At 46.1% G+C, this 26757-nt stretch overlaps 10 protein-coding genes across 10 annotated transcripts in view; 4 read left to right on the forward strand and 6 right to left on the reverse strand.

Moving 5' to 3' along the window:
* Pmar_PMAR013360 (hypothetical protein) overlaps positions 1-129 on the forward strand; it is a gene marked incomplete at both ends in the record, with an annotated part of 2094 nt that extends 1965 nt beyond the window's left edge. Inside the window, one exon of the mRNA XM_002772798.1 lies at positions 98-129. Within this exon, the coding sequence (XP_002772844.1) occupies positions 98-129 (32 nt within the window). The remainder of the gene's footprint in view (positions 1-97) is intronic.
* Positions 130-7378: 7249 nt separating this feature from the next.
* Pmar_PMAR013361 (gag/pol/env polyprotein, putative) lies at positions 7379-8125 on the reverse strand (the record flags this gene model as incomplete). The annotated part of the gene is made up of 1 exon (XM_002772799.1): positions 7379-8125. One exon carries the CDS (start codon positions 8123-8125, stop codon positions 7379-7381), a length of 747 nt encoding a protein of 248 aa, XP_002772845.1.
* Positions 8126-8356: 231 nt separating this feature from the next.
* On the reverse strand, positions 8357-8526 carry Pmar_PMAR013362 (hypothetical protein; the record flags this gene model as incomplete). The annotated part of the gene is made up of 1 exon (XM_002772800.1): positions 8357-8526. A coding segment is annotated over one exon (170 nt), but the record flags the coding sequence as incomplete, so codon positions are not given.
* Positions 8527-8594: 68 nt separating this feature from the next.
* Positions 8595-10680, reverse strand: Pmar_PMAR013363 (hypothetical protein; the record flags this gene model as incomplete). Its single annotated transcript, XM_002772801.1, has 5 exons — positions 8595-8621; positions 9470-9883; positions 10063-10145; positions 10434-10502; positions 10554-10680. The coding sequence occupies 5 exons, from the start codon at positions 10678-10680 to the stop codon at positions 8595-8597; spliced, it is 720 nt and encodes a 239-aa protein (XP_002772847.1).
* A 7384-nt stretch (positions 10681-18064) lies between these two features.
* Positions 18065-19491, reverse strand: Pmar_PMAR013364 (hypothetical protein; the record flags this gene model as incomplete). The annotated part of the gene is made up of 6 exons (XM_002772802.1): positions 18065-18332; positions 18376-18551; positions 18598-18676; positions 18803-19165; positions 19209-19387; positions 19435-19491. The coding sequence occupies 6 exons, from the start codon at positions 19489-19491 to the stop codon at positions 18065-18067; spliced, it is 1122 nt and encodes a 373-aa protein (XP_002772848.1).
* Positions 19492-19752: 261 nt separating this feature from the next.
* Positions 19753-21543, reverse strand: Pmar_PMAR013365 (proliferation-associated protein 2G4 metalloprotease, putative; the record flags this gene model as incomplete). The annotated part of the gene is made up of 10 exons (XM_002772803.1): positions 21430-21543; positions 21244-21368; positions 21070-21195; positions 20872-21019; positions 20705-20823; positions 20433-20497; positions 20278-20377; positions 20080-20232; positions 19927-20032; positions 19753-19880 (listed from the first exon to the last, which is right to left on the reverse strand). Exons 1-10 carry the CDS (start codon positions 21506-21508, stop codon positions 19753-19755), a joined length of 1149 nt encoding a protein of 382 aa, XP_002772849.1. The 5' UTR covers positions 21509-21543.
* A 1962-nt stretch (positions 21544-23505) lies between these two features.
* Pmar_PMAR013366 (conserved hypothetical protein) lies at positions 23506-24669 on the forward strand. Its single transcript, XM_002772804.1, has 7 exons — positions 23506-23606; positions 23677-23806; positions 23852-23988; positions 24029-24123; positions 24170-24225; positions 24274-24339; positions 24390-24669. Exons 1-7 carry the CDS (start codon positions 23553-23555, stop codon positions 24434-24436), a joined length of 585 nt encoding a protein of 194 aa, XP_002772850.1. The 5' UTR covers positions 23506-23552; the 3' UTR covers positions 24437-24669.
* A 173-nt stretch (positions 24670-24842) lies between these two features.
* Positions 24843-25938, forward strand: Pmar_PMAR013367 (conserved hypothetical protein). The gene is made up of 6 exons (XM_002772805.1): positions 24843-25034; positions 25073-25143; positions 25187-25353; positions 25395-25516; positions 25563-25649; positions 25703-25938. Exons 1-6 carry the CDS (start codon positions 24854-24856, stop codon positions 25744-25746), a joined length of 672 nt encoding a protein of 223 aa, XP_002772851.1. The 5' UTR covers positions 24843-24853; the 3' UTR covers positions 25747-25938.
* A 245-nt stretch (positions 25939-26183) lies between these two features.
* Positions 26184-26647, forward strand: Pmar_PMAR013368 (hypothetical protein; the record flags this gene model as incomplete). The annotated part of the gene is made up of 3 exons (XM_002772806.1): positions 26184-26411; positions 26456-26566; positions 26624-26647. The coding sequence occupies 3 exons, from the start codon at positions 26184-26186 to the stop codon at positions 26645-26647; spliced, it is 363 nt and encodes a 120-aa protein (XP_002772852.1).
* A 15-nt stretch (positions 26648-26662) lies between these two features.
* The window catches only part of Pmar_PMAR013369 (Curved DNA-binding protein, putative), a gene marked incomplete at both ends in the record, with an annotated part of 969 nt that continues 874 nt past the window's right edge, over positions 26663-26757 (reverse strand). The window contains one exon of the mRNA XM_002772807.1: positions 26663-26757. This exon is cut by the window's right edge and continues 4 nt beyond it. Within this exon, the coding sequence (XP_002772853.1) occupies positions 26663-26757 (95 nt within the window).

The raw sequence follows: 26757 nt of genomic DNA on the forward strand, positions 1-26757 counted from the left end.
GGAATTCTAAGGATTTGTGTTCGATAATTAACTTGCGAACTTTCGAGAATTTCGTGTCTACTCATATCATATGAGTCATATATATCTCCTGTGGCAGAGTCACCATTGGTTACTATTAGTAACCAATAGTAACTTACTAAGCAAGACTTGTTCTTCATCCCGGAAGACATCTGTAACAGATGATCTGTTCATCGACTGGATATTGGTCGGGAGTGTGGGAGAGGGCCAAACACTGTGAAGCCGAAGTCCGATCACAGGATCTTGCGTTTGGCTCTGGGTTCACAGATTATGTTTGGTCACACAAACTATGTCACGGAATATGGCTCATGTGTCCTGACATAGGTTAGCGTCTCCCAGCCAACTTCAGGCCAGAAACACGAAATAACAATATGATGAACCAACTTAAAGTATAGAATCATCTCGATCTCAATGAGCTACGGAGCGAACATCATGACTTAACCAGACACTAAGTAAGTTACCTGAGATTACGAGGTTAACACACCTTTGACCCCCTGAAATCGTACACACTCGCTTGTACTTGCTTCTCAATGAAACATCCGGTTCGAATTACCGGCAGAGTATTTACCTGCTAGCGATGATGCTTACAAGCTGCCGATGTGCATTATGAGTCACAATTTATGACCGCCCTACTGTAGAGCGTCAAACGTTTGAACCTTACTGTGCGGAAGACTGAGTAGGCGAAAGCGTATAGAGTCTATACTATAGACTATACGGTATAGTCCCTCACATCTCTGGGAGCTCGAGAATTGGTGCTTTTCCATGTCACATGGTTTCCAAATGCTGTCGAGCCGCTGAAGGATAAACCCTCAGGGCTCCGTGACCACCAAGCTGATGGCAATATTGTAACAACTTTGTTGTTACGGCATCGGTGTGCACCACCATTCTCATAGCCCTCCCGGAAGGTTGCAGCTCACCATCCCGCATTAATGCGTCAATGTATGCCCGGAATGTTAGTCAGCGCTGTGGAATATTCGCCGTACGTCCTGAGCGGCTCAGGTTGATCCACGAATGGCCAAAACTTGAGGGTATGGGATACTCGTTGAGTCGACTGCCAAGCGATCCGAATAGTCTCTTTGGCGAATAGGGGCGGGGCCGCTATGCCAGTCGACTGTACCATTCAGAATAGATCTATTTGGCGAATAGGGGCGGGGCCGCTATGCCAGTCCACTATACCATTCAGAATAGATCTATTTGGGAAAACGGGGCGGGGCCGCTATGCCAGTGGACTATACCATTCAGAATAGATCTATTTGGGGAAAAGGGGCGGGGCCGCTATGCCAGTGGACTATACCATTCAGAATAGATCTATTTGAGGAAAAGGGGCGGGGCCGCTATGCCAGTGGACTATACCATTCAGATTCTGAATTTCAGAATCGATCTATTTGGGGAAGTGGTGGAGTAAACCAACACCGATAATGGGTGACCCATTACTGTCTCGTCACGAGACTCTCGTGTGGCACAGAGTTGTGCAGCACGCAACTCAAGCTAGAGTTTCCACTACTAACGTGTGAAGTTTAGTCGACCTGAGCTGTTATTCTCTGAGGTTTTGGGCGTATCACGATGCGATATGTAACGTATCATACGTTGAGTATCATAACGCATGGTGTTTGGGTAGCCCCCGAGTGTTTGCAAGTCCTCGAGATACAACCTACATACTCGATTCGAGTGACGGATCACCAGTGATAGCGTGTACTAGAGCGTCGTAGTAAGATAATCTTACTAAGATGTAGGCAGTTCGTGATCAACACTTTTGATCTACACCCCGTTATCCTCGAGTTCCATATGAAGTTGAGAGAAGTTGCTCTTAATTGATGGTAAGTCTGGAAGGAATTCGCTGAACTCTGCTAAAAAGAAGTGGCGTTTAAACGAGCCGAACGACAAAAATATGGGCGACAAGCCACACAACTTGGATGAATGAAGAACACAATAGCTGGGTGGGGCGACGATTCGCGCAATTCAAGCTAGTGAAGCTGTTGCGGGCAATACTCCGATCAAGTATATCGCTGGTGATATACATAGTTTTTTGCTAGAGTAAAGGAGCACTATGATATCACCTAGTGTGGTACTTATAGCGACTGAGCACTTACCGGCTGGGGATCCTCGTCAAATGACAAGCACTGCGATGAGGACCGACCCCCTCTACTCTTCAACCACTCTCTAACATCTGTCTTGAAGTAACACTAATCTAATACTCACTAATGGCGTGGTGTCGAGTTCCAAAGTCTGCAGCACTAAAAATTTTCCACTGAACGCTGCAAGGGAGTTTAAAACGAAACAGCGCAGCTTCCAAAAGAATTGGGTGCTACGTTGATAGACTGAGACGTTAAAGATATCTAAGCTCACTGCATCTTTCAGAAATCTGTGTTGCGAGTGAGGTGGCTCCACGTAGTCGGCAGGTAGCGAAACCACATTCTTGTATAAAGACATCGGTCCATGGTTCCATGCAGTTTTGAACCAGAAGTCATCAAAACTTTGGATGATGAAGGTTTGAAATGTGCAATAACTGCACAGTGTATTACACTGAGTGTAAATCTTCATCGTCTGCAACCTAAAATTGATGTCCTTCGGCGAATGTGATTCCCTTTGTCCGTAAAACTGGTCGCCATAACCGCGAAATAGATTGTTTCTGCGAACTCGTGATTACATGTGGCTCTATGTTGCAGCATGCAGTAGAATGGAAATAAAGCAAAGTATTGTGATCGAACGAGAAATGCTACCCGTCACGCTATACGTCACGTACGTGGTACGGTTCCACCAATACCTTTACGAATATGGCTCGAGATTCTTCATTACGACGACTCAGGCGTCGTTGCTACACTGATAACGTGAAGAGTGTGTAGTGTTGAAAACTTTCGAGCCGAGGAAGGTGATTTTACATTCGAGCATTTTCTGAAAATGATTTTCAGATTCGCCAGCGTCTGTAGGCGAAGCTTCGCCCGTTTCCTCGAAAGAGGTCAAGACTGATGAAAACTCCTGATGAAAACTTCCTTCCGCCGGAGAGTTTACACACGAATTCGGGTAGGAGTGCATATCCCCCCACACTGGGTCTTCCGGTTTTCAAGTGTAAGACTGGAATCTCATCTACACCGGTTAATGCAGGGTACCGTTACAAGGCGTTACGACTATTCGATTCTGGCAACACTATGTATGATCGGTTGAAGGACAGTTGATGGTGAGTTGAGGCTCATCCAAGTGTATATAGTGTACTAGTAGAGAGTATTCCACATAGAAGGGAACACTGCTACTGAGAGTTCGGGAGATTGTGATGCTGCAGAAGGCACCGTCGGGGGGGCCGTTGCTAAAATGCTGAGGTGTTGAGAGTATATAATATCTTTTCTGACTGACTTTATAGAGTGTAATTTTTGACAACAAATTACCTGAATGCAGGATTTGCATCATCACATTTTGGGACAGAATCACATACAATGTGAAATCGGAGGACTTATGAGGAACTCAGGTGATGCACTGCATACGTGGAGATGATTTTACGGATCATATTATCGAGAACTGTATGAGAAATATTCACTGAATATTTCACGTACGACTATAGTGAGATAAAATAGAATCATTAATAGTGTTCGCGTGGGCATTTGGAAATATCCGGGTACGGAAATTTTTCGAGTAGTCTGTTTTGGGAGTGAAAAAATTTTAGGAGAATATTATTTTTTTGTGATATTTCATCGATTTTAGTCGGCGAAATGCACTACTCTATCTCAACTAGGAGTAGTGGTATCTCAAGTGGCAACCGCAAACCAAAAACGTAGTAGCAGTAGAACGGTATATGTATGCCGAGTGGAAGCACTTTCGGCGCGCACCGATGTCCTCGCCATTTTTCACTGTCAAGATTCGTATATATATACTCGCTTGCTATGGGTGAAACCGTTGTAGTGTAGTAGGACAACATGGTATGTAATAAGAAACTAAGATTATACTTTGCATTCACACACTTGCGGAATTGTGACCGATGGTGATCAGCACACCGACATCCTGTCACCATTTTCGTTGCTCGCCAAAAACACCTTCTACTAGAATGTGTTACAGTTGAAGGCAATCTTCCCTAACGAGAGTACCCCTAAGCAGTCGTACCCTTATCGGGAGCACTGAGGTTGGGCCTCACTACTTTGGAGGGTCCATAGATCTCAACTGGTATATGGTCGTCTTCAACTGTCTTGAGTTGTGGTGGTACATCTCTTGTAGAGTATCACTACTGGAGCTATTCATATATCCCCATGATGTTATTATGTGGGGAGACTAGTTATTCGCTGAGCTTCATTATTTAATCGCAGGTTGGGGTATTGCGATGATGGGGAGCGAATTTCTTTTACCTGGCTACGGAGTCTAGCGATACCGACAGAGATCGAGTGAATGCAAAGACTCCAAGTCTCGCTATACTCGGCTTCCTCCTCGATGGGTTATTAATAATCCTTTCATTACACGCCTGCCTCGTTCAAGTCCCCCCCCCTGGAATCAATTTGATATAATCCGGGATTGAGATGCATTTCCCCACCACTACCCCATAGAACACGACATGCTTATCTGAGACCGTCCTGCCGCAATGGCTACGATACGATCGTAGAAAAATTATTGACTGAGAGCTAGCCGGAAAGACGAAACCGACTCAACGAATACTCATACCAATAGTATCAATAAAAAATGATATCGTTGTCAATACCAATAACGAGATAATCTCAGCAACCACGTGTAGGTCCTTGATGGTAAACCGTAGAGCTCCAACGATTAACTGGTGCAAACACATTCACACGCCGAATTCAGGTAGGTGGCTTGGCACTTGCAGCGAGAGAAATCACAACTCGGGCAAGAATCATCAAAACATTGATAGGGACCACCTAGTGAACGTAGAGACATGTCCTGGGCCTGGGGATTCAGGATGAGGCTGGTGATGACGGCCAAGAATAGGTAGACCATTATCGTAAAAAACCTGTAATTCACCAAGAGCTCCAGTAATTCTCTAAAATCTCTACTGCCTTACGAAGAAGACCGATACTATCGGTCCGAGAGTCCGTTCTTACAGATCGATCCTTTCGTGACGCCTCAGGCGTGACGCCTGTACATGTGACTCGCGTGACGTGTGACACGTCACGTGTCCCACTAATGCCATCAGCGTGGCGGCGGGGCGCAAAGTGTCCATCTGTCTACTTCACGCCGAGAGGCTATGCAAGCCTGGAACGCACCGCGAAGAGCACACAATCTGCACGTGCATACGTACACATGCTTGCAAGATACGTGTTCGGCCATCCCACGGAACTTAACCTAACATTTCCTTGTTTCCATGCGGATCAGCAATGCACCACTGGCCTGATGCGCTTTGACGTTCTCTGCGGAGGCGTATATCCGACTACGTTTGATAGTCTACTTGTTGATTCGGCGCAGTGGGGCCGAGAAGTGGCCGAGTCTCGGCCGCCGAGAGATCGGCCATTCAAAGTATGACTTATACTGTATGAACTGAGTTCATTGAACTCGGAGTTCAGAACTCCTATGGAGGACTAGCGCTTGTGCGCGACGAGAGTGGAAGTGTATACTTTCGCTATACTGGGGAACGTTAGTTGTCCACGGTAGGTAGTCTACGGCCCAGAGGGCCTGGAAGTTGGTCGAAAAAGGGAATCAACCATTCTAACCACCGTGAGACACTACGATATGACTAGCGCTTGCGTTCGAGGGTGGAAGTGGAAACTCTCACCTCGTTTACTTCTGATGGACGTTGTCCATCCCCAACGTTCTGTGTAGAGTCGCAAAAGCGAGTGTGTCCAAAAGTCCAGTCGGACCAGTAAGTGGCTGAGAAATCGGCCATTTGAAGTACTATGAGCAACTACAGTTTGCGAGGGTCCAGTGGGACCGGTAAGTGGCTGAGAAGTTGGCGATTCCAAGTACTGCGAGCAACTGAGAGTTGCGTCGGTCCAGTGGGGCCAGGAAGTGGCTGAGGAATCGGCCACTCCAAGTACTGTAAGCAACTGAGTGTTGCGTGGGCCCAGTGAGGCCAAGAAGCGGCTGACAAATCGGCCATTCCAAGTACTGTGAGTAACTAGTTGTTACATCCGTGACTGATGATCAGTCCAGTTGGGCCAGAGGATGACCGAGAAATCAGCCATCTCTATTACTATGAGCCACTGCCCGCTGCCTCAGTCCATCGGGCCGCAATATGGCTGAGGTTTCAGCCGTCTCACTGTCTGTTGCACCTGCCCAACGGCGACGGGAGATGTCCGGAGTCGGCCATCTCGACTTCTATGAGGATGGAATTCTAAGGATTTGTGTTCGATAATTAACTTGCGAACTTTCGAGAATTTCGTGTCTACTCATATCATATAAGTCATATATATCTCCTGTGGCAGAGTCACCATTGGTTACTATTAGTAACCAATAGTAACTTACTAAGCAAGACTTGTTCTTCATCCCGGAAGACATCTGTAACAGATGATCTGTTCATCGACTGGATATTGGTCGGGAGTGTGGGAGAGGGCCAAACACTGTGAAGCCGAAGTCCGATCACAGGATCTTGCGTTTGGCTCTGGGTTCACAGATTATGTTTGGTCACACAAACTATGTCACGGAATATGGCTCATGTGTCCTGACATAGGTTAGCGTCTCCCAGCCAACTTCAGGCAAGAAACACGAAATAACAATATGATGAACCAACTTAAAGTATAGAATCATCTCGATCTCAATGAGCTACGGAGCGAACATCATGACTTAACCAGACACTAAGTAAGTTACCTGAGATTACGAGGTTAACACACCTTTGACCCCCTGAAATCGTACACACTCGCTTGTACTTGCTTCTCGATGAAACATCCAGTTCGAATTACCGGCAGAGTATTTACCTGCTAGCGACGATGCTTACAAGCTGCCGATGTGCATTATGAGTCACAATTTATGACCACCCAACTGTAGAGCGTCAAACGTTTGAACCTTACTGTGCGGAAGACTGAGTAGGCGAAAGCGACGCTTTCAAAGCGTATAGAGTCTATACTATAGACTATACGGTATAGTCCCCCACATCTCTGGGAGCTCGAGAATTGGTGCTTTTCCATGTCACATGGTTTCCAAATGATGTCGAGCCGCTGAAGGATAAACCCTCAGGGCTCCGTGACCACCAAGCTGATGGCAATATTGTAACAACTTTGTTGTTACGGCATCGGTGTGCACCACCATTCTCATAGCTCTCCCGGAAGGTTTGTCGTGAGTATTGATGAACCAAATCCGTTGGAAATAAGTGGAATCTAATCTTATAACACCTCTTATATCATCAGCGACTAGCGCAGCTTGTGCTATTAGCTAAATATATGAATGGAAGTGAAATAACACAAAATGAGGATACGAATCTAGAAGATCTTAGCTGAGATCACCACACCTCCCCCAGTTGATTATCAACTATCGTCCTCATTGGCAGCAACGATATTTGAAATATCATATTTCTCACATGCTCACGAACAATGTTAGCATTGGGATCATCGTCACGCTGTAAATCAACACTACGATTGTAAACCTTCACAACCTTGTAGCGTACACGGTCGTTGACAGCAGGGTTGCAGCGACGAACATAGTTTCCAACTTGGAAAGACTTCAGTTGGCCACGACCTTTAGTGTCCTCCAGAGACATATTCTTGGCGACAACCAAGTCATTAACGGCTGCAACCTTACGACCAAGAATGCTAGAGTAGGGACGTTGGAAGAAAGTCTCAAAAGCCGTCAAGCCATTGTCCAAAGGCACCAAGTTAACACATTTGTTGACATAGGCCAAATGAACAGACCACTCGCGCTTCTCAGCACGACTCATAGTAGCAAACTTAGCCTTTACTGAGCCAATGCATCGTTCGGCTTTACCATTCGACAATGGAGAATGTCGAGGAACTCCTATCCAAGTCACACCTTGACCAGCAAGTAGGGACCGGAAAATACGAGAAATAAAACCACTACCATTGTCATTCTTGAAAAAGCGACACCAACCGATACGTTCACAAACGCCGGCTACAGCCCTACAAAGCTCACGAGCTTCTAGAGTCTTCAGCGGGACCAGCCAAGAGAAGCTGGAAAGGGCATCAACCATTACAAGGAAGTATCTAAAGCCGAAGCGATCCTTGATCAACATGTCTGCGATGTCGACTCACATGCCAGGCAGACTGTGCCTTGGAGAAAGGCTTCGCACGAGACGATTCGAATGAGCCAAGGCGAAAAATATAACCAAAGCCTGCGTCGTGACTTAGCATGACCGACAGGATAGTCTACAAGTAAACCAGCAGCAGCAAACAGTGATCTCTTTGTTCTCGCTTTAACACGACAAAGCTCGTTGAAACGGGCAATGTTTCGCCTACAAAAGCACTTGAGTACACCATCTTCGATACCCCAATAGGATCCTAGATGTCGTATACGGTAAGAGCCAGATGTCGGAGTCAATAAGGCTTGCTTCTCCTCTGGAAAACTGAAACCGAACTTCTTGCTGATATCCACGAAGGCCTTCCGGAAACCTTCCAATTGGGCAATGTCGCCCATAAGAGTAACATCATCAAGATAAACCCATACTTTATTGATCTTCTTCCGGCCACTGACTACATCATATCTCACTGACGCATATTCTGGATATTGATCTGCAGTGTACCGCAATAAATAAGACATTGCAAATTCCAGAGAAGATGGCCCAGCCGATAGGCCGAAGACCACCCTATCACTAGAAAAAAGCGAGTGGTTGATCAGTAATGGTAAACGGACATTAGTCCTCAAGCGATAAAACGCTCGGGAGCAGTCCAATGTACAAAAACTATCACCGGCTCGATAGGACCCCAATAATTGGGATGTCAGAGTCGACACGTCTGCACCAGTATAACCAGCCCTCTCACAGACGTTATTAAACGCCCGACAATCACAGCAGGGACGTACGGGTGTTGATTTTCACATGCGCTTCGACGTTTTCTGCGGGGGCGTATATCCGACTACGTTGGATAGTCTACTTGTTGATTCGGCGCAGTGGGGCCGAGAAGTGGCCGAGTGATCGGCCATGGTGTTGTTTGACTGCCATGGTGTTCGCCATGGCCATGGCGCACATGGTGTTGTTTTTTCAGTAGTTGCTTTACTGGGAAAGCAATAATAGGAGGAACCAAAAAGGTTCCACTAGAACCACTAGACAAGACTGATGGACCATGAGTAGAGGAGGAAGCTTCTCTACGCCACCAGCCATTAGAAACATAAGACTCCACTTCTTGGTGGAAAAATAGTTTTTCTTCTGGTAGTAGCTTCTGTATCAGCTTACCAGAGTAATCGCCAAAACGAGTAAAGCCATCAATAGGACGCGATGCGCCCTTTAGATCCAATTCAAAGCAGTAGATCTGTTCGGGAGTATCTCGCTGTTCCGAAGGTAGCAGCTTGCGAACCCGCATTCTATAAGCAGGGGCGCTACTCAAATAAAACCAACCATCGTCCTCAGGGTCGATGGTTCTACCAGTTGGTCTTTGGGGATAATATCATCGTCAGTCAAACCCATACGAGCCAGTAGAGGTGATTGTAGCGAGTCATCAGACTCTTCTACAGAGCAGACGATGTCACTACGATAAGCATCAATCAAAAGACCCAGAGCCGCAATACCTTCCCAACCAATAACCACACGAGGAGACAACGAAGGCACCACATGGAATAATAGCATTCGTTGGGAACCACCATAACGGACAAGGATCTTCACACTACCATCCGACTCTACCTTCGAACCATCAGCTAGAGACACTGAGTGATGGTTAGCTTTTTCAAGTTGGTAGAAATGACCAACCTCATTGAAGGAGAGTAATAGAGCTGATGATATATAGTTAAATGTAGCCCCCGTATCAAAAAGGGCAGCCTCAGAAACTTCATCTTTAGATTTCTGAGGAGAAGAAAGTCCAACTTGTCTCACGGCTGGACATAGAGTCTCGCCCATAGACGCAGTAGTAGTTACAGTGTCGTTAGACTTAGCGATCAAAGCGGCTGCTTTAGAGACGACAGTACCAGTACCAGTAGCAGTAGGTTGACTTGGCGTTTTTCTCGACCACGTCGGCTTATCACTCTCAACTGGTAGGGCTTAGCCAGCTTAGGGCAATCAGCTATCAAATGACCATGTTCACGACAATAACGGCAAGTCTTCGAACCTTCAACATCAGTATTACCACCATTTGACAGAGTAGATGATGTGGAGCGACTAGTGGTAATAGCAGAAGTAGAGACTGTCGGCAAAGTTAGCGGGCTTGTAACTGAATCAGGAGGTGATACCACATTCCCTGATCGTCTAAAAACGCGTTCTTCCGAAACCAAGCGCGAAACTAGATCGTCAAGAGAACTGACACCAGTTCCAATAAGAGTGGCTGCACTGAAGGCCCACTTAGAATTAACAGCAGTCGCAAATTGCAACGCAGATTGAGAGTCATCGATAGTATTACCCAAACATCTGGCCTCCTCCTGAGCATTCTCGAACGTTTGAGCGAAAGAAGAGAGCTTTTCAGTCTGACCTTGACGAAGCTGAAGCAGGGAATGCCATGCTTCCAGTTTGCCAGAATCACCCCGACCATAAGAAACGAGAAGGTTACCGATCTCACGATGAAGTTCAGGAACCAAACCTTCGTGATTCACAACAACTACAGGGTGAACCACTTTTCTAGCCTCGCGACTAATCTGGCGTTTGAGCATCTCACGATACTCAAGAGCAGACCAACACTCTTCTATAGCAGTATCACGGAGGAAAACCAATACTCTACGAATAGAGCGTAAATCGGCCTTGCCCGCAAATTTACCTCCTTGAAGGAGCTCAACATTAGCAACAGTCTTCCGAGCATACCGGCGATCCTGGGAGGTTATAGGACCTTCTTTACCTGGAAACGTCGGTAATAAATCACTTGTACTCAATGTACTACCAATGCTCGTCTCAGACGAGTTTTCGGACTCAACAGATTGAAGAGGTGGTTGGCTCGCAGTAGTAGAATGCTGACGAGTCGGTTGAGATTGACAGTAATAAGAGGGAAACCTTCGAGGAAAAGTAGGCTCAAAGATACTCAGCTGGTCGAAGTTCAGGAACTTGAGCGCAGATATTTTCTTAGCTCTCAGATCCCTGTTGCCAGCGTTATCAAAAGAACTTTCCAAACCGAGCTCGTCGATCAAATGTGGCCAAACATAATCAAAGAAGCTTTCAAGAAGGGTCTCACTCGGCTTTGAAGAGAGCATAGTCTCCAGAAAATACTCCGAGGAACGCCAAATAAAATCACCAGCATCAGCAGCAGTGACTGTCTTGTCTTCTTTCAGAACACCACCAACAATCGCAGCGAACTCCGTTGCAACTCCACTCAACTTGAGTGGTTTACTCGAGCAAAGTAGCTCGATATTACTTAACACGAGATTATCAATCTCACACAAAGGCAGATCACTGGTACTTGAAATGGATGTCGCCCGAGGTGCCATGTCGTGAGTATTGATGAACCAAACCCGTTGGAAATAAGTGGAATCTAATCTTATAACACCTCTTATATCATCAGCGACTAGCGCAGCTTGTGCTATTAGCTAAAGATATGAATGGAAGTGAAATAACACAAAATGAGGATACGAACCTAGAAGATCTTAGCTGAGATCACCACAAGGTTGCAGCTCACCATCCCGCATTAATGCGTCAATGTATGCCCGGAATGTTAGTCAGCGCTGTGGAATATTCGCCGTACGTCCTGAGCGGCTCAGGTTGATCCACGAATGGCCAAAACTTGAGGGTATGGGATACTCGTTGAGTCGACTGCCAAGCGATCCGAATAGTCTCTTTGGCGAATAGGGGCGGGGCCGCTATGCCAGTGGACTATACCATTCAGATTCTGAATTTCAGAATCGATCTATTTGGGGAAGTGGTGGAGTAAACCAACACCGATAATGGGTGACCCATTACTGTCTCGTGTGGCACAGAGTTGTGCAGCACGCAACTCAAGCTAGAGTTTCCACTACTAAAGTGTGAAGTTTAGTCGACCTGAGCTGTTATTCTCTGAGGTTTTGGGGGTATCACGATGCGATACGTTGAGTATCATAACGCATGGTGTTTGGGTAGCACCCGAGTGTTTGCAAGTCCTCGAGATACAACCTACATACTCGATTCGAGTGACGGATCACCAGTGATAGCGTGTACTAGAGCGTCGTAGTTAGATCATCTTACTAAGATGTAGGCAGTTCGTGATCAACACTTTTGATCTACACCCCGTTATCCTCGAGTTCCATATGAAGTTGAGAGAAGTTGCTCTTAATTGATGGTAAGTCTGGAAGGAATTCGTTGAACTCTGCTAAAAAGAAGTGGCGTTTAAACGAGCCAAGCGGCCAAAATATGGGCGACAAGCCACACAACCTGGATGAATGAAGAACACAATAGCTGGGTGGGGCGATGATTCGCGCAATTCAAGCTAGTGAAGCTGTTGCGGGCAATACTCCGATCAAGTATATCGATGGTGATATACATAGTTTTTTGCTAGAGTAAAGGAGCACTATGATATCACCTAGTGTGGTACTTATAGCGACTGAGCACTTACCGGCTGGGGATCCTCGTTAACTGACAAGCACTGCGATGAGGACCGACCCCCTCTACTCTTCAACCACTCTCTAACATCTGTCTTGAAGTAAGACTAATCTAATACTCACTAATGGCGTTGTGTCAAGTTCCAAAGTCTGCAGCACTAGAAATTTTCCACTGAACGCTGCAAGGGAGTTTAAAACGAAACAGCGCAGCTTCCAAAAGAATTGGGTGCTAATTGATAGACTCAGACGTTAAAGATATCTAAGCTCACTGCATCTTTCAGAAATCTGTGTTGCGAGTGAGGTGGCTTCACGTAGGCCACCAAGTCGGCAGGTAGCGAAATCACATCCTTGTATAAAGACATCGGTCCATGGTGCCATGCAGTTTTGAACCAGAAGTCATCAAAACTTTGGATGATGGAGGTTCGAAATGTGCAATAACTGCACAGTGTATTACACTGAGTGTAAATCTTCATCGTCTGCAACCTAAAATTGATGTCCTTCGGCGAATGTGATTCCCTTTCTCCGTAAAACTGGCCGCCATAACCGCGAAATAGATTGTTTCTGTCTGCGAACTCGTGATTACATGTGGCTCTATGTTGCAGCTTGCAGTAGAATGGATATAAGGCAAAGTATTGTGATCGAACGAGAAATGCTACCCGTCACGCTATACGTCACGTACGTGGTACGGTTCCACCAATACCTTTACGAATATGGCTCGAGATTCTTCATTACGACGACTCAGGCGTCTTTGCTACACTGATAACGTGAAGAGTGTGTAGTGTTGAAAACTTTCGAGCCGAGGAAGGTGAATTTACATTCGAGCATTTTCAGATTCGCCAGCGTCTGTAGGCGAAGCTTCGCCCGTTTCCTCGAAAGAGGTCAAGACTGATGAAAACTCCTGATGTAAACTTCCTTCCGCCGGAAAGTTTACACACGAATTCGGGTAGGAGTGCATATCCCCCCACACTGGGTCTTCCTGTAAGACTGGAATCTCATCTACACCGGTTCATGCAGGGTACCGTTACAAGGCGTTACGACTATTCGATTCTGGCAACACTATGTATGATCGGTTGAAGGACAGTTGATGGTGAGTTGAGGTTCATCCAAGTGTATAAAGTGTACTAGTAAAGAGTGTTCCACATAGAAGGGAACACTGCTACTGAAAGTTCGGGAGATTGTGATGCTGCAGGAGGCACCGTCGGGGGGCCGTTGCTAAAATGTGTAGTTGTGCAGACTGCACAACTATGGAATCTTAGCTTAGCTCGAAGCTAGTTGATGAGTTTATGAGGCTAATTGTAGATAGAATCACTAGATTCCATTAACCATTGCCTTGAGTTCCCAAATGGTTAACATGGTGGAGAACCCGTTGACAACTTCCCCAAGTCCTGTTGGTTTACAAATTGCTGGAGCTTTTGGTGTAGAGAACGTTTATCTCTTAAGACATGTTACTGATGAAGAGTTTACCAAGAAGTGTGAGGAGATGCTTACCGATAAGAAAGCGACCTTTGGTGATATATTGGCTTGGCGTGATTATATGGAGGGTATTAGAAATACCCGTTCACAAATGTGTGAATCATCTTCAGCGTCTCGTAGATCTGGCGCATCAACTTCTAGTGAGCCAGAGGTTATTACGTCAAGGATTGTAAACACTGTTTCTAAGTTACCGCTACCTAATGGTGAAGCTTATAATGGTTTTCAAGATAAGAGGAGTATCAGCTGGTTTGTTAAGGAGATTCAGAATACTAGTAAGCTTTTTCAGTTATCATGTCGTGCTGAATGGCTGTTTCTTACTAGTGCTTGTAAGCCGTTGGTGAGATCTGCTATGCTTGACCAAGTTGAGCGTGACTGTGGTGATGATGTTTGGATGCATGATTATGATCAGATGTTGGGTACTGCTGAAGATTATCTAACAACCAAGTATCGTCGCTCAGACGACCCTAGTCGTTATGAGTCTCGTAGTATTAATGTCCGCCAACGTAGTGATGAAAGTGTGTATGCTTATCTTGACCGACTAACTGAGTTGGTTTCTCAGGGTCAAAATTGTGGCTTGAAGCTTTCACCAGAACAAGTTTGTAATGCTTTTAGACGTGGTTTACTTGGTAAGCTACGAAAAACTGCTAATGTACAGTTTTCAACGGTTACCCAAGCATCCACTCTAGCAAGTGAGTTGACTAGATTCAGTGAGTTGAATCCTTGGGTGTTAGACTCTACAAATGTAGATAGAGTGAGTTCATCTCAGACATCTACTATGGTCAACAACATTTCGAACAACGTCAATGGTATGAATGATCGTTCTTCAAAGAGTAATATTTCTGATTCCGAGTTCAACTTTTTACGAACAAATCGGTATTGTATTGCATTTGCGAAGACAGGTGGGTGCCCGAGAACGAATTGTCGTTTTACTCATTCTTCTTTGAAGGATGTTCGTACGAAAATGACTTCTCAGGATAAGTCTTCGGATGCTAATAGAAGTCCTACTGCTGCTACTATCATCACTGGTTCGATTCCATCAACTTCAACAACTAAGGGTAGTACTGATTTCAAGCAGATTACTTCTACTGCCAAGTACTGTTCTGATGATGGTTCAAAAAATAGTACACTCAGGGTTCCCCAGTTGTCCAAATTCTTTGTTGAAGTCGACACTGGTTGCTCGAGTAGTATTATTACGTTAGGTATAGAATGTGGCACCACAATGTGGTGACGACATCGACAGTGGCCTCTGCATAGTGCCTCACAGCAAAAATGTAATAATCAATTGCCGCCTATGATCATATGCAAGACGTAGAATATGAGCTCTCACTAGTAGTAAGCTGCTGTCATACCCTCGTGTAGAGCTGTTGAAAAACGAGTGAGATGACCGGATGCGATTTGGCCGGCTGGTGAGTCGACTCGTTGTAGTTCATTGTGATCATCTCCTGGCCTTCCTCCTCGATGGGTTATTAATGATCCTTTCATTACACGCCTGCCTCGTTCAAGTCCCCCCTGGAATCAATTTGATATAATCCGGGATTGAGATGCATTTCCCCACCACTACCCCATAGAACACGACATGCTTATCTGAGACCGTCCTGCCGCAATGGCTACGATACGATCGTAGAAAAATTATTGACTGAGAGCTAGCCGGGAAGACTAAACTTTCAACGAATACTCATACCAATAGTATTCATGATAAATGTTATCGATGTCCATACCAGTCACGAGATAATCTCAGCAACCACGTATAGGTCCTTGATGATAAACCGTAGAGCTCCAACGATTACCTAGTGCAATCACATTCACAGTCCGAATGCAGGTAGGGGCCTTGGCACTTGCAGCGAGAGAGATCACAACTCGGGCAAGCATAATCATAACATTCATAGGGACCGTACAGTGAACGTAGAGACATGTCCTGGGCCTGGGGATTCAGGATGAGGCTAATGATGACGGCCAAGAATAGGTAGACCATTATCGTAAATAACCTGTCGAGGGTACAAGTAATTCTCTAAAGACTCTACTGCCTTACGAAGAAGACCGATACTATCGGTCCGAGAGTCTGTTCTTACAGATCGATCCTTTGTTGACGCCTGTACATGTGACTCGCGCCGCGCAAAAATATGACACAGCCGCGCGCGCCCCGCTTACCCCCATCCAATGTTGGCTCTAGACACAAGTATTGAGTGCTCGGCTCTAGGAGTCCCGACATTGGAGAGGGGGTGAGGGTATTGACAATTCATCATAGTCATGTTTTCTCTCTGCGCGTTGACTCATTTTTGCGTTTGCATGCATTTGCAGTGTGGGAGACAGCCTTGGGACGTCACGTCGCACCACTCATGATAATTCGTGTGTTCAATAATTAGTGGGACACGTCACGTGTCCCACTAATGCCATCAGTGTTGTGGGTCCAGTTTGCCTGCACCCTTGTAATCTCATCAAACCTTCGCCTTCCTCAGTATAGCGAATGAGCCCAATACCGGACTCCGGAGTCGGCCATCTCGACTTCGATGAGGATGGAATCCTCAGGATTTGTGTTCGATAATCAACTTGCGAACTTTCGAGAATTTCGTGTCTACTCATATCGTATGAGTCATATATATCTCCTGTGGCAGAGTCACCATTGGTTACTAAACAAGACTTGTTCCTCATACCGAAAGACATCTGTTCATCGACTGGATATTGGTCGGGAGTGTGGGAGAGGGCCAAACACTGTGAAGCCGAAGTCCGATCACAGGATCTTGCGTTTGGCTCTGGGCTCACAGATTATGTTTGGTCACACAAACTATGTCACGGAATATGGCTCATGTGTCCTGACATAGGTTAGCGTCTCCCAGCCAACTTCAGGCAAGAAACACGAAATAACAATATGATGAACCAACTTAAAGTATAGAATCATCTCGATCTCAATGAGCTACGGAGCGAACATCATGACTTAACCAGACACTAAGTAAGTTACCTGAGATTACGAGGTTAACACACCTTTGACCCCCTGAAATCGTACACACTCGCTTGTACTTGCTTCTCGATGAAACATCCAGTTCGAATTACCGGCAGAGTATTTACCTGCTAGCGACGATGCTTACAAGCTGCCGATGTGCATTATGAGTCACAATTTACTCGACAGCCCTACTGTAGAGCGTCAAACGTTTGAACCTTACTGTGCGGAGGACTGAGTAGGCGAAAGCGTATAGAGTCTATACTATAGACTATACGTTATAGTCCCTCACATCTTTGGGAGCTCGAGAATTGGTGCTTTTCCATGTCACATGGTTTCCAAATGCTGTCGAGCCGCTGGAGGATAAACCCTCAGGGCTCCGTGACCACCAAGCTGATGGCAATGTTGTAACAACTTTGTTGTTACGGCATCGGTGTGCACCACCATTCTCATAGCTCTCCCGGAAGGTTGCAGCTCACCATCCCGCATTAATGCGTCAATGTATGCCCGGAATGTTAGTCAGCGCTGTGGAATATTCGCCGTACGTCCTGAGCGGCTCAGGTTGATCCACGAATGGCCAAAACTTGAGGGTATGGGATACTCGTTGAGTCGACTGCCAAGCGATCCGAATAGTCTCTTTGGCGAATAGGGGCGGGGCCGCTATGCCAATCGACTATACCATTCAGAATAGATCTATTTGGCGAATAGGGGCGGGGCCGCTATGCCAGTCCACTATACCATTCAGAATAGATCTATTTGGCGAATAGGGACGGGGCCGCTATGCCAGTCGACTATACCATTCAGAATAGATCTATTTGGGGAATAGGGGGCCGCTATACCAGTCCACTATACCATTCAGAATAGATCTACAACACTACTCCGATTAGACGGATAATTGATATTCCAACTTTCTACTATCCAACGAGACCCGAGCGCTTGATAGCTCGCTCCTCACCAGACGACCGAACAAGCATATGCGCGGAGTCAAATGTACAAGTGACTACTTATAACACGAATCGCTCAAGATGCAATAACAACAGCGCTGTTCATCAATTATCATTATTTAAGGCATCATGGAATCACTTGGAACACGTAGTATCATTGAGTTGGTAAAATGTTGACTTGAGTTTATTCTTCCTCCTCTCCTTCTTGTGCTTCCTCATCACCACCCTCGTCCTTCAACTGCTTCGCTCTTTGGCAGAGGTAGCCGATGAACTTCGAATCCTTACGGCGGATCCTGGCCTTGACCTCACCCTTGTTCCGGGCAGTTTTGAACGCTTGTAAAACCCAAGCCTTGCACTTCTCGAACGGAGGAGAACTTTTCTTCAATTTTTTGGAAAGTCTTTTGTTGTCGTCCAAGTTCAATGCCGGAGCCAATTCTTTCATGATTCGCCCCCTGAAGGATCGTCGAATCACCACTGCCAAGAAGTCTGACTCACCCTTCCACTTTATAATCGACTCCCTGTTTATTATTCTCAACTTGGAAGTTGCAGAATAGCTCCGTTACAGTCAAGGACGGTTCAGAACTCTCCTCGTAGTGAAAAATAGCACTCCCCTGCTGTTTAGACTCAACCATACATTCACCAGGATTCCCATTTTTCGGCTTCTTGACAGTCTGAAGAAAAACTCCCAACCGATAGAAATACTGAGAAGGAACTTACCAAACCAAAAAGAGCCCCAGAAACCGCTGGGATGTAAATCGCGAGGCGAATCGCTTTAGAAATCATTCCGGCGAGAAGTCTAAGAAAGAGTTAACCTCCGAGAGAAGAACGCAAGGAAGGTTGTAATAACAGTTAACTGACACACATGCTGAACAAGACAACCGTTTATCATTAAATTAATAAATCCTAAACACATCAAGGTTACTCTTCTCCTTCTTCCTCATCTTCCGCCAAAATTGCAGAATCGTGCATGTCGTTGAAATTATCCTTAGTGGCCTTCAGCTTGCCAATGATGACCTCAGTGTGCTCCCTTTGGCCCAACAATTGCATAAACAGAGTAGGGCCATCCTTCTGGTACTTCAATGCACAGATGAACTCCATGAAACGATAACTGGCTCTTCCCGGTATGCGATACCACCACTTCTTGGAGCGGAGATAAATCGTCTTCAACTTGTGATGGAGATGCCTGGCCGCTGACACGCAGTTGTATGCACGTTGATGCAGACCAGGTTTGGGTTTCCAGTCCAAGAAGAAGGGAGCCAGAATATCCTTGTTCTCAGCATAGACTCTGAAAGATGTATGAGAATTTCATCGAACCGGAGCGGACTCACCCTAGCTCGTAACTCTTTGAGGTCTTCTTGGTGCGAAAGAATCCTTTCTTATATCCTTCTTTACAGGCCAATTCTCTTACATGGGGTACACGATCAGTATCTGGGTTGAAGTTGAGGGTTACTGATGAACCATGCGAGCTGATACGGCAAGCCGTAGCAGTCTGTCTCATCGACCTCACCTGAATTCAAACTATCAAAGACGTACTACGGCTCAACTAAAGCTTACCGTCAAGGCGGCGTCAACAGCAGGGAGGAGGAGAAGGAGAATCGAAGCGGCAGTCATCGAGGACGTCAAAACAGCTGTTAATCAGTTCGAACCAGATCAAGTATGGTAAGGGAAATGTTGAAGTGTAACGATCGAGGGAGGAATTGTTAGAGACGCCCAAAAGTGGGCAGTAACTGCCGCACGCCGGGACGATCGATGGTCGTGGAAATTAGAGCGCTCGAAAATTATTGACCGACACGACAATGAGGATGATAATGAAACCAGCAAATCTCAACAATCTAATGACTCGAATACGTGTGAAGGCAGGACCAACTTCACTTAAGCACTGTTCTCTGTCTTGGCGGCCGCCTTCTTGTTCTTCTTCTTGTTCTTCTTAGGATTAGCACTCTGAGCGAGAAGTGACTTCAACTCCTCATTCTTAACACTCTTGTCGCTCTCGAATTGACCTGAAGCATTCATTGATGATAATTGTCAGACATTATTTTCCCTCACCAGCTGAAGTGAAGGGGAGTCCAGCAACCTTCTTAGTTCCTCCCGGAAGGATCAATACAGTAAACTTGAACTGAGCTACAATCTCGCCGGCTTTTTCACACAGAACCTATTAACATACCACTCCATCATCACATCCTCATCAACTCATCATACCGGATATTCGTGCAAAAGCTCATGCTTGAGAGCTTCCTGAACGCCGTATCTAGCACCAGTGATGTCCTTGAAATCAGCGAGGGAAAATGCCCCGCTGGGGAATCGTCTGTCGACTTCAGTAAGGAATTGCCTCCCGCGGGCCAATTTAAGGGTCTAAAACCGACAATGAAAATTACAAGCCATAATACCGTAACTTACGTAATTCCTGCCGGGAGCACGACGATAAACAGTAGTGCGCTTCTCAGCAGATGGACGAGCCTTACCCTCACCACTTGACATGAGGACGTCTAAGCAATACCTGAATGGATGTACGGCATCATTTTGGTGGTTATCGAGATGATGACCACACTTACACTTCATTGAGGCCAAACACGAACTCGGGAACCTTGAGATCCTCGGTGAACTTGGATGCGATGGCCTGTAAGGCTACTATCGTCGTCAATATTGAATCACATATTCATTGTCTCTTTTTGTGTTGTTGTCACTGGTCAAACGAGTATTGACTTGGTTCGTATGTGAGCTAAGCTGACGATTTGCACGTAAATGGAGAAATTACAGTAACATGGGAATTTTCTCCCCGATTTATTAGATTTATGTTGATTTCGTCTAGCGTACTATCCCCTACATTTTCTCCCTCAATATTGTGCTTCTCGAGCTGATGACTAAGGACACCTCGGATGGGCTGAACGCCGAACTCATCAGCGACTTGTTGCATCAAGTTGGTGATGTCAGTATTGGTGTTCCCTAATTATGATGATGATGGGGAAGAAGAGGCAGTCCCCCTGTTCTTACCGAGTTTGACCTTCCTAAGGACGGCCTCAGCAGCAGTATGGGCGGCCATGACGACATCAGCCGCCTTGCCAGAGACTTTAGCATCACCCGCGAGGACTGTGTTAGCAGCAGCTGTGATGAAACCATCAATTTGGACAGCAAGATCGACCTAAGATACACTTCGTGCCCGCATGATAAGATACGGATCATGTCCATCACCTTGACGACATCTCCTTCCTTGATAGTGACCGACTCCCCTTCAAGTGGACTGAAGTGACCGGCGACTTCGTTGATGCTGATGCATGTCGGGAAAGCAATACCCTTGGGGACTACAGAGCCCTTAACCTGACCTCATCCGTATCTTACCACCATGAACCTCAAGATACTCCTCACCTTCTTATTATACAACTTAGCCGTCTGTTCCTCAATAAAGTCATCACCGAGTCGGCATAACTCATACACGTCAGCACCGGGCTTGACAGCGTTCATGACGAGCTCTAATGCCTTGTTGGTGATGCCTGATTGTTCAAGTAAATACAACTCGAAGGAGGGATACGACGAGGAGGAGGATGAACGTACCAGCAGCGGTAATATACTTAGTAGTGACGTCAGGGTTGGAAAGGTCAGTAACCTCATCTTCATATTCTGAATCCGACATTCGTGAGAAAGGTGAGAGTCAAATCAGGTAAGCACCAGCCTGCGAGACTGCTAATAATCAGCCCTTCTAGACAGGTGAATAGAGCGAGACGGCTATTTTTGCCAAATCGATCATATGGGCGCGCGCTTTTTGCAGTGAGTATTTTTCCGATGAAAGCCGTCTCTGATTTGGTAAAGTTTTTTCCATGTTGAAGATTACACTTGTCATCCTCGGGTTCATGAGTTTGGCCAATGCGGTGCTGACGGTGAGCAAATAATACCTCATTCGAACCTGTTTTGCATCTTGACGCTGGTGACCTAAGATACTCCTCCTTAGGTGAACCGTCGTTGTCAGTATAGCCCTCACGCGGCTGGTGATTATTGTTGTTGTGTGAGATCCACTAATCGTCGTTATCGCGAAACTGAAGTGCAACTTTGCCTTGAAGGCGATAGACGATTACCCACCTTTAAATGGGCTAAATGCCCTGTTAGGGAAGACGGAAAGCTCGTGAGGGGCGAATTTGAGGGCGAGTGAGAAGTTTATGCAACTGTCACATTATCAATTCTTTTTCCTCAGCGACATTCGTGTTCCCCGTAAAGCATATGGGAGATTCTTCTTGGGCTGGAGGCCTTCGACCAACGCCGTTTACTCTTGCAAGTCTGCCTTTAGAACCTTCCAGAAGAACGCGATCGGCCGCACTTGGGGAACGGCCAGTCGTAAAGTCGTGGAGAATGTGTGCTCGATGGTAGAAGACTACAATGAGGCTGCTCCCAAGTATAAGAACTCAACTACACAAGTTTGACGAATTAAACCGTTAATAGTTAATTCATGTGTATTGATGTTACTGATGTCTGTCACTCAATGGACCTCACTTGCGTTCATTACGAAGAGTGGTATAGGGGAATGTGTTAGGAGAAACTCTCGTCGTTTTGGCGATCGTATGGGATCGCTTTGAGCGGACCGGTTATAAATTCCGAGTCTCCATTGGGAAGTGAACGAATTCGATATCTAAGTGCATGAGGAAGATGAGCAATGCAATATCGATGTGAACCTGGGTGAACGGAGGCAGCTACTTTTCCCAAAGCTTCAACATATGCTACGATGCCATAAGCGCGCCCAGGGGTTGGGGTGCCTGGGAGAGCGCGGCAAAGCCTTTTACGCAATCACGCAGATGCGACCTGCCTACTGAATAGGGCTGCAAATGAAAAAGCTAAATTTAAATGAGCCGTGGAAATTGGCTGATTTTCCGTGTCGGAAACCACCTCCTCCCCCTCCTTTGGGGAACAGATCTGCGATTCGCGGACGGCGAATACTCGTCATTGAGAGCCTTTCCACCTCGTTGTTATTCTGTGGGTTTCATTAAAAAGGTTTGAAATAGTGTGTCTGATGAGACATACTGTGTGTTAATTGATCATTGATGAGCGATTGAAACTTCCGGAGTGAGGACGATTCTTTTACTTTTCTGGCAGCAGATCTACCTTGATGAGTAATTTTTATGTTAACTATGTTGGTGGGGGCTTGTTATTAGACCTCGATTATATAGCGCCGAAGACGCAGAGAGAATTAGAGTTGGGGAGTCGTGTTCGAGGAACACGACGAGGAGTACCATTAATCGCTACCTACTGCTTTCTCAATGCCTCTCGTCCAGTGATAGTTGGTCTCTTCGGAATGGTTATGAGTTAAGTTGGTGGGGATCGATTGTCAGCTCAACGTTGATGATGATCATATCAATACCCTCTGGTTAGTGGGTATTCAAGCAAGGCCTCGTCGAGTTTACTTACGATCATACCCCTATTCGAAATCTTAACTTCGTGTTACACGAATCGGGCATACCATACCACTCCTCTTATTCATAGCCCCACATCAATGAACCCCCTCACCCTCGACAAGTTGCATACCTTTGTGCGGAGATATGTACGTGTGAGTGGTGCTGGGCGAGCGAGATTCGCGCAACGAAATCTTGCTTTTTGTATGCCGTGGGTGAATAGTGGCGGCACTAGAGATGTATCGATCGTTGTAGGGTTACACCAGATCAAGTACTTAAAGTACTTCCACATCAGACCCCATGGTAGCTGCCACCACTTATCGTCGTGTCGAGAAGCCCATCGAGAAAACCGAGGTGGGCGCCGCCGTAGCTCTGTTGTTGTGTTGAAGTTGAGTCTCAACTGTTGAGGAGGTCGGTTGTTCAGCCCGAAGACGGTGAGGTTCGCATCACTTCGGTTGGTCGAGTGAATAACTTCGTGGACGAGGCGATCCATTGGTTCCTCGGTGATGATGATACTCATAAGGCTTGCAAAAGCGTTAAGATCATGGCTAGAGGTATCTTAGGTTGCGGTGTGGAAGATTCAATTGAGGTCCATTTAGGTGTCGCAGTGGCGAAGGCCGTCATTGTGTCGGAGATCCTCATACGCCGTGTGCCTGGGCTTAAGCAAGCTGTGGAACTCGGCAGCAACGACGTTGAAGAAGAATATGAGGCTGTTGATGACACCGATAAGGATCATGTAAGTGTATTATCCTCATGATGATGCAAGTATGTGTTAGGTGAAGCAAGTTCGTATCGTACCATATCTTGTTAACACTCTCACTGCAACGAAGCCGTTGACCAAGGACGATATCAAACCTGATGAGTTTGTTGAGTAATCTGAAAAGTATCTTTGATCGATTTGAATCATCTCTGTTCAGACGTCCTGATCTCGCTGGTGGTCGTCGTGGTAAAGGACGTGGTGGCAAGGGGAAAGGTAAGACGATTTGTGTTCGAGGAGTAGTATGAAAGTTCTATTGTCCAGGTCGCGGTGGTGGCCGTCGTACCAGTGATGATCGTCCTCGTGGGAAGTCGGGAGAATCCAATAAGAGTGAGTCGATCGTGTGTGGATTCAGGCTGTCGATTTGGTTCGTTTTTCAGATGAGAAGAATAAGGGAACCAAAAAGAGTGATGAAGTTGCGGCTTAACAGAGTGAATCTCATAAGCGTCGATGCGAGTTGGAAATGTCATTACCTTCAGCAGAGCCATTCTGAGGTATTCGTGATGATGTGATGATGATCGATGCATGAGATGATGATTGTTATCATCATTATCTTTATCGTTCTCTTCTGTTATCGTTGTTATTCCATCGGCTCCTTCTTAGAACGGCGAACCGTTCATAGTCGTCGATTACCCTCTCGACAATCTATCAATTATCAGTAACCTCCCAACTGTTGCGTTTTGGAAATCAATTCAGGATAAGTTATGCACTTCGAAAAAGATTCTACTACTCGACCGTTTCGCAACTGCTAAAGAATCATATCGGGCGAGCGCTACTCTTTGAAGTCATGAAGAGTTAATAGATATCAGCATTCTATCAACTCAGTTTAGTTCGATACCTTCAAATGGTTACCAATTTCCGCCGCGTCTTGAAGACTACTGATGCAGTCGCTCCTGAGGACGGCGTGTTTGAAGTGCGCGTCACCTCTATGGGCCGCGTCAATGCTTTCGTTGAAGATGTCGTTAGCCATCTGGTTGGATCTGAGAAGTATGCCCCCTCCAAGGAGATTAGAATAATGGCTAGAGGTAAGCAGGTCTTTGCTAATGTGTTTACTCTCCTTCAGGGACTGCCATTTCCAAGGCTGTGATCGTCTCGGAGATCTTGAGCCGTCGAGTACCTTCACTTTCACAAGAGGTCATTGTGTTTGGCTGGAAAATCGTGAGTTTCTCGCTCTCAGGTTGAGCTTGGTTCGAGCGATGTTGAAGACGTTTTCGAGCCCGTAGGTGAGCACGATGATGATACTGGCAACGTGACGCGAGTCCGTATTGTTCCCTCTCTTGTTATTACCCTAAAGGCCATTGAGGAAATCAAACCTGAGGACATAAAGGAACACCACTTCATCAAGTATGTTGAAAGTTTACCTCAAAGGGTAACTGCCTTCTTAGACGTCCAATGCTGGTCAACGCGCCGAGGTATCGTCCCACTGGGCGACCTCATTCCCGTCCGGAGAGACGGAATAAATCATCGAAGGCTCCTGTCACAACGGCAGTGAAGGCAGCAGCTGTTGGTGCGCTGATGAATACTCCGTATGTTCTGAGTTGAGTTGTGTGTAGATTCCACCACTGAGGACGACTCTGGAGTGAAGAAAGAGAAGCGCCGTGATAGACGCCGTAGAAATTACAGAGGGAGGATAGAGCAAGGTAGAGGTCATTGTGATGTATGTGTAGTTGGGTTCAAATTTGTTGTTGGTTAGGTACAAAAAAGGTCGTTCCTGAAGCCCCGCTAGTCGGTGCGTAGACGTTTTTATTGAGTTTCTCGTTCGGTGTAGATCAAGAGTATCTAATAGTTATTTTTCACTTTGTCCGAGATTGATTTAATGGTGCTTATGTGTGCAGCTGGGTAGTAGTAGTAGGTGCCAGTTGGTCGCTATGGTTCTAGTGGTGATTTCGAATCAATTGTCGCAGTCGAAGACGTGTGTTGTAGAAGAGTGATTCTCATGAAGCAACTTCCATTGAGGAGATTTGCGACGCTTGCTGTTGTGTTACTGTAAGTTTGCTGATGATGTAGCGCTCGCCTGAGTGATCGATTATGGTTCCATGTCAACGAGCACAATTTGAGGCTAGTTCTCGTAAGGTGAACTTTTAGCTGTGGGGATCTTTTGGTTTAGTGGGGAAGATTCAGGTTAGGTCCGGTAGTGGTCTCGGTTAAGGATTGATCATAATTATTACTAAGTTATGGCAGTAACAGCTCCTATCAAGAAGGCCGCTGAGGCGCCGGTGACTCCTGTGAAGAAAACAACCGCTCCAGTTGAAGTACAGTCGACGGGAGCTACTGAGAAGAAGGAAGAGGTTTCTCCACTTGTGGAGAAGACGACTGACATCCCCACCACGCAGGAGGAGACTACAGTGAACCCCTCGAAGAGGTATAGGCGTGTTCAGAGGAATAGGGATGAGAAGGATCCAGTAAGTGTCGATGGTGTGGTATGAATATTAATGATTTATTTCAGGTGGCTCTCGCTCATGAGGTTCGCATTACTGTTTCGGGTGGTGTTGGATTGTTCGTTAAGGAAGGCGTTCGTAAGCTATTGGATGTCACTGAGGGCGTCCCTGAGATTAAAGTCATGGCCAGAGGTGAAGCTCTTCGAGGTTGGTTAGTGGGGCGAACTTGTGTTCAGGTCCGGCCATTGCTAAAGCTGTGATCGTATCTGAGATGATTAATCGTATGATTGCTGAGTTGGAGCAGGAGGTAGGCCGTTGTTCGATTCTACGTCATGATAATTTGAATGCGACTTTTGAGTAGAAGTGTGGG

This window comes from Perkinsus marinus (assembly GCF_000006405.1).
Source record: "Perkinsus marinus ATCC 50983 genomic scaffold scf_1104296960390, whole genome shotgun sequence".
Classification (NCBI taxonomy): Eukaryota; Perkinsozoa; order Perkinsida; family Perkinsidae; genus Perkinsus; species Perkinsus marinus.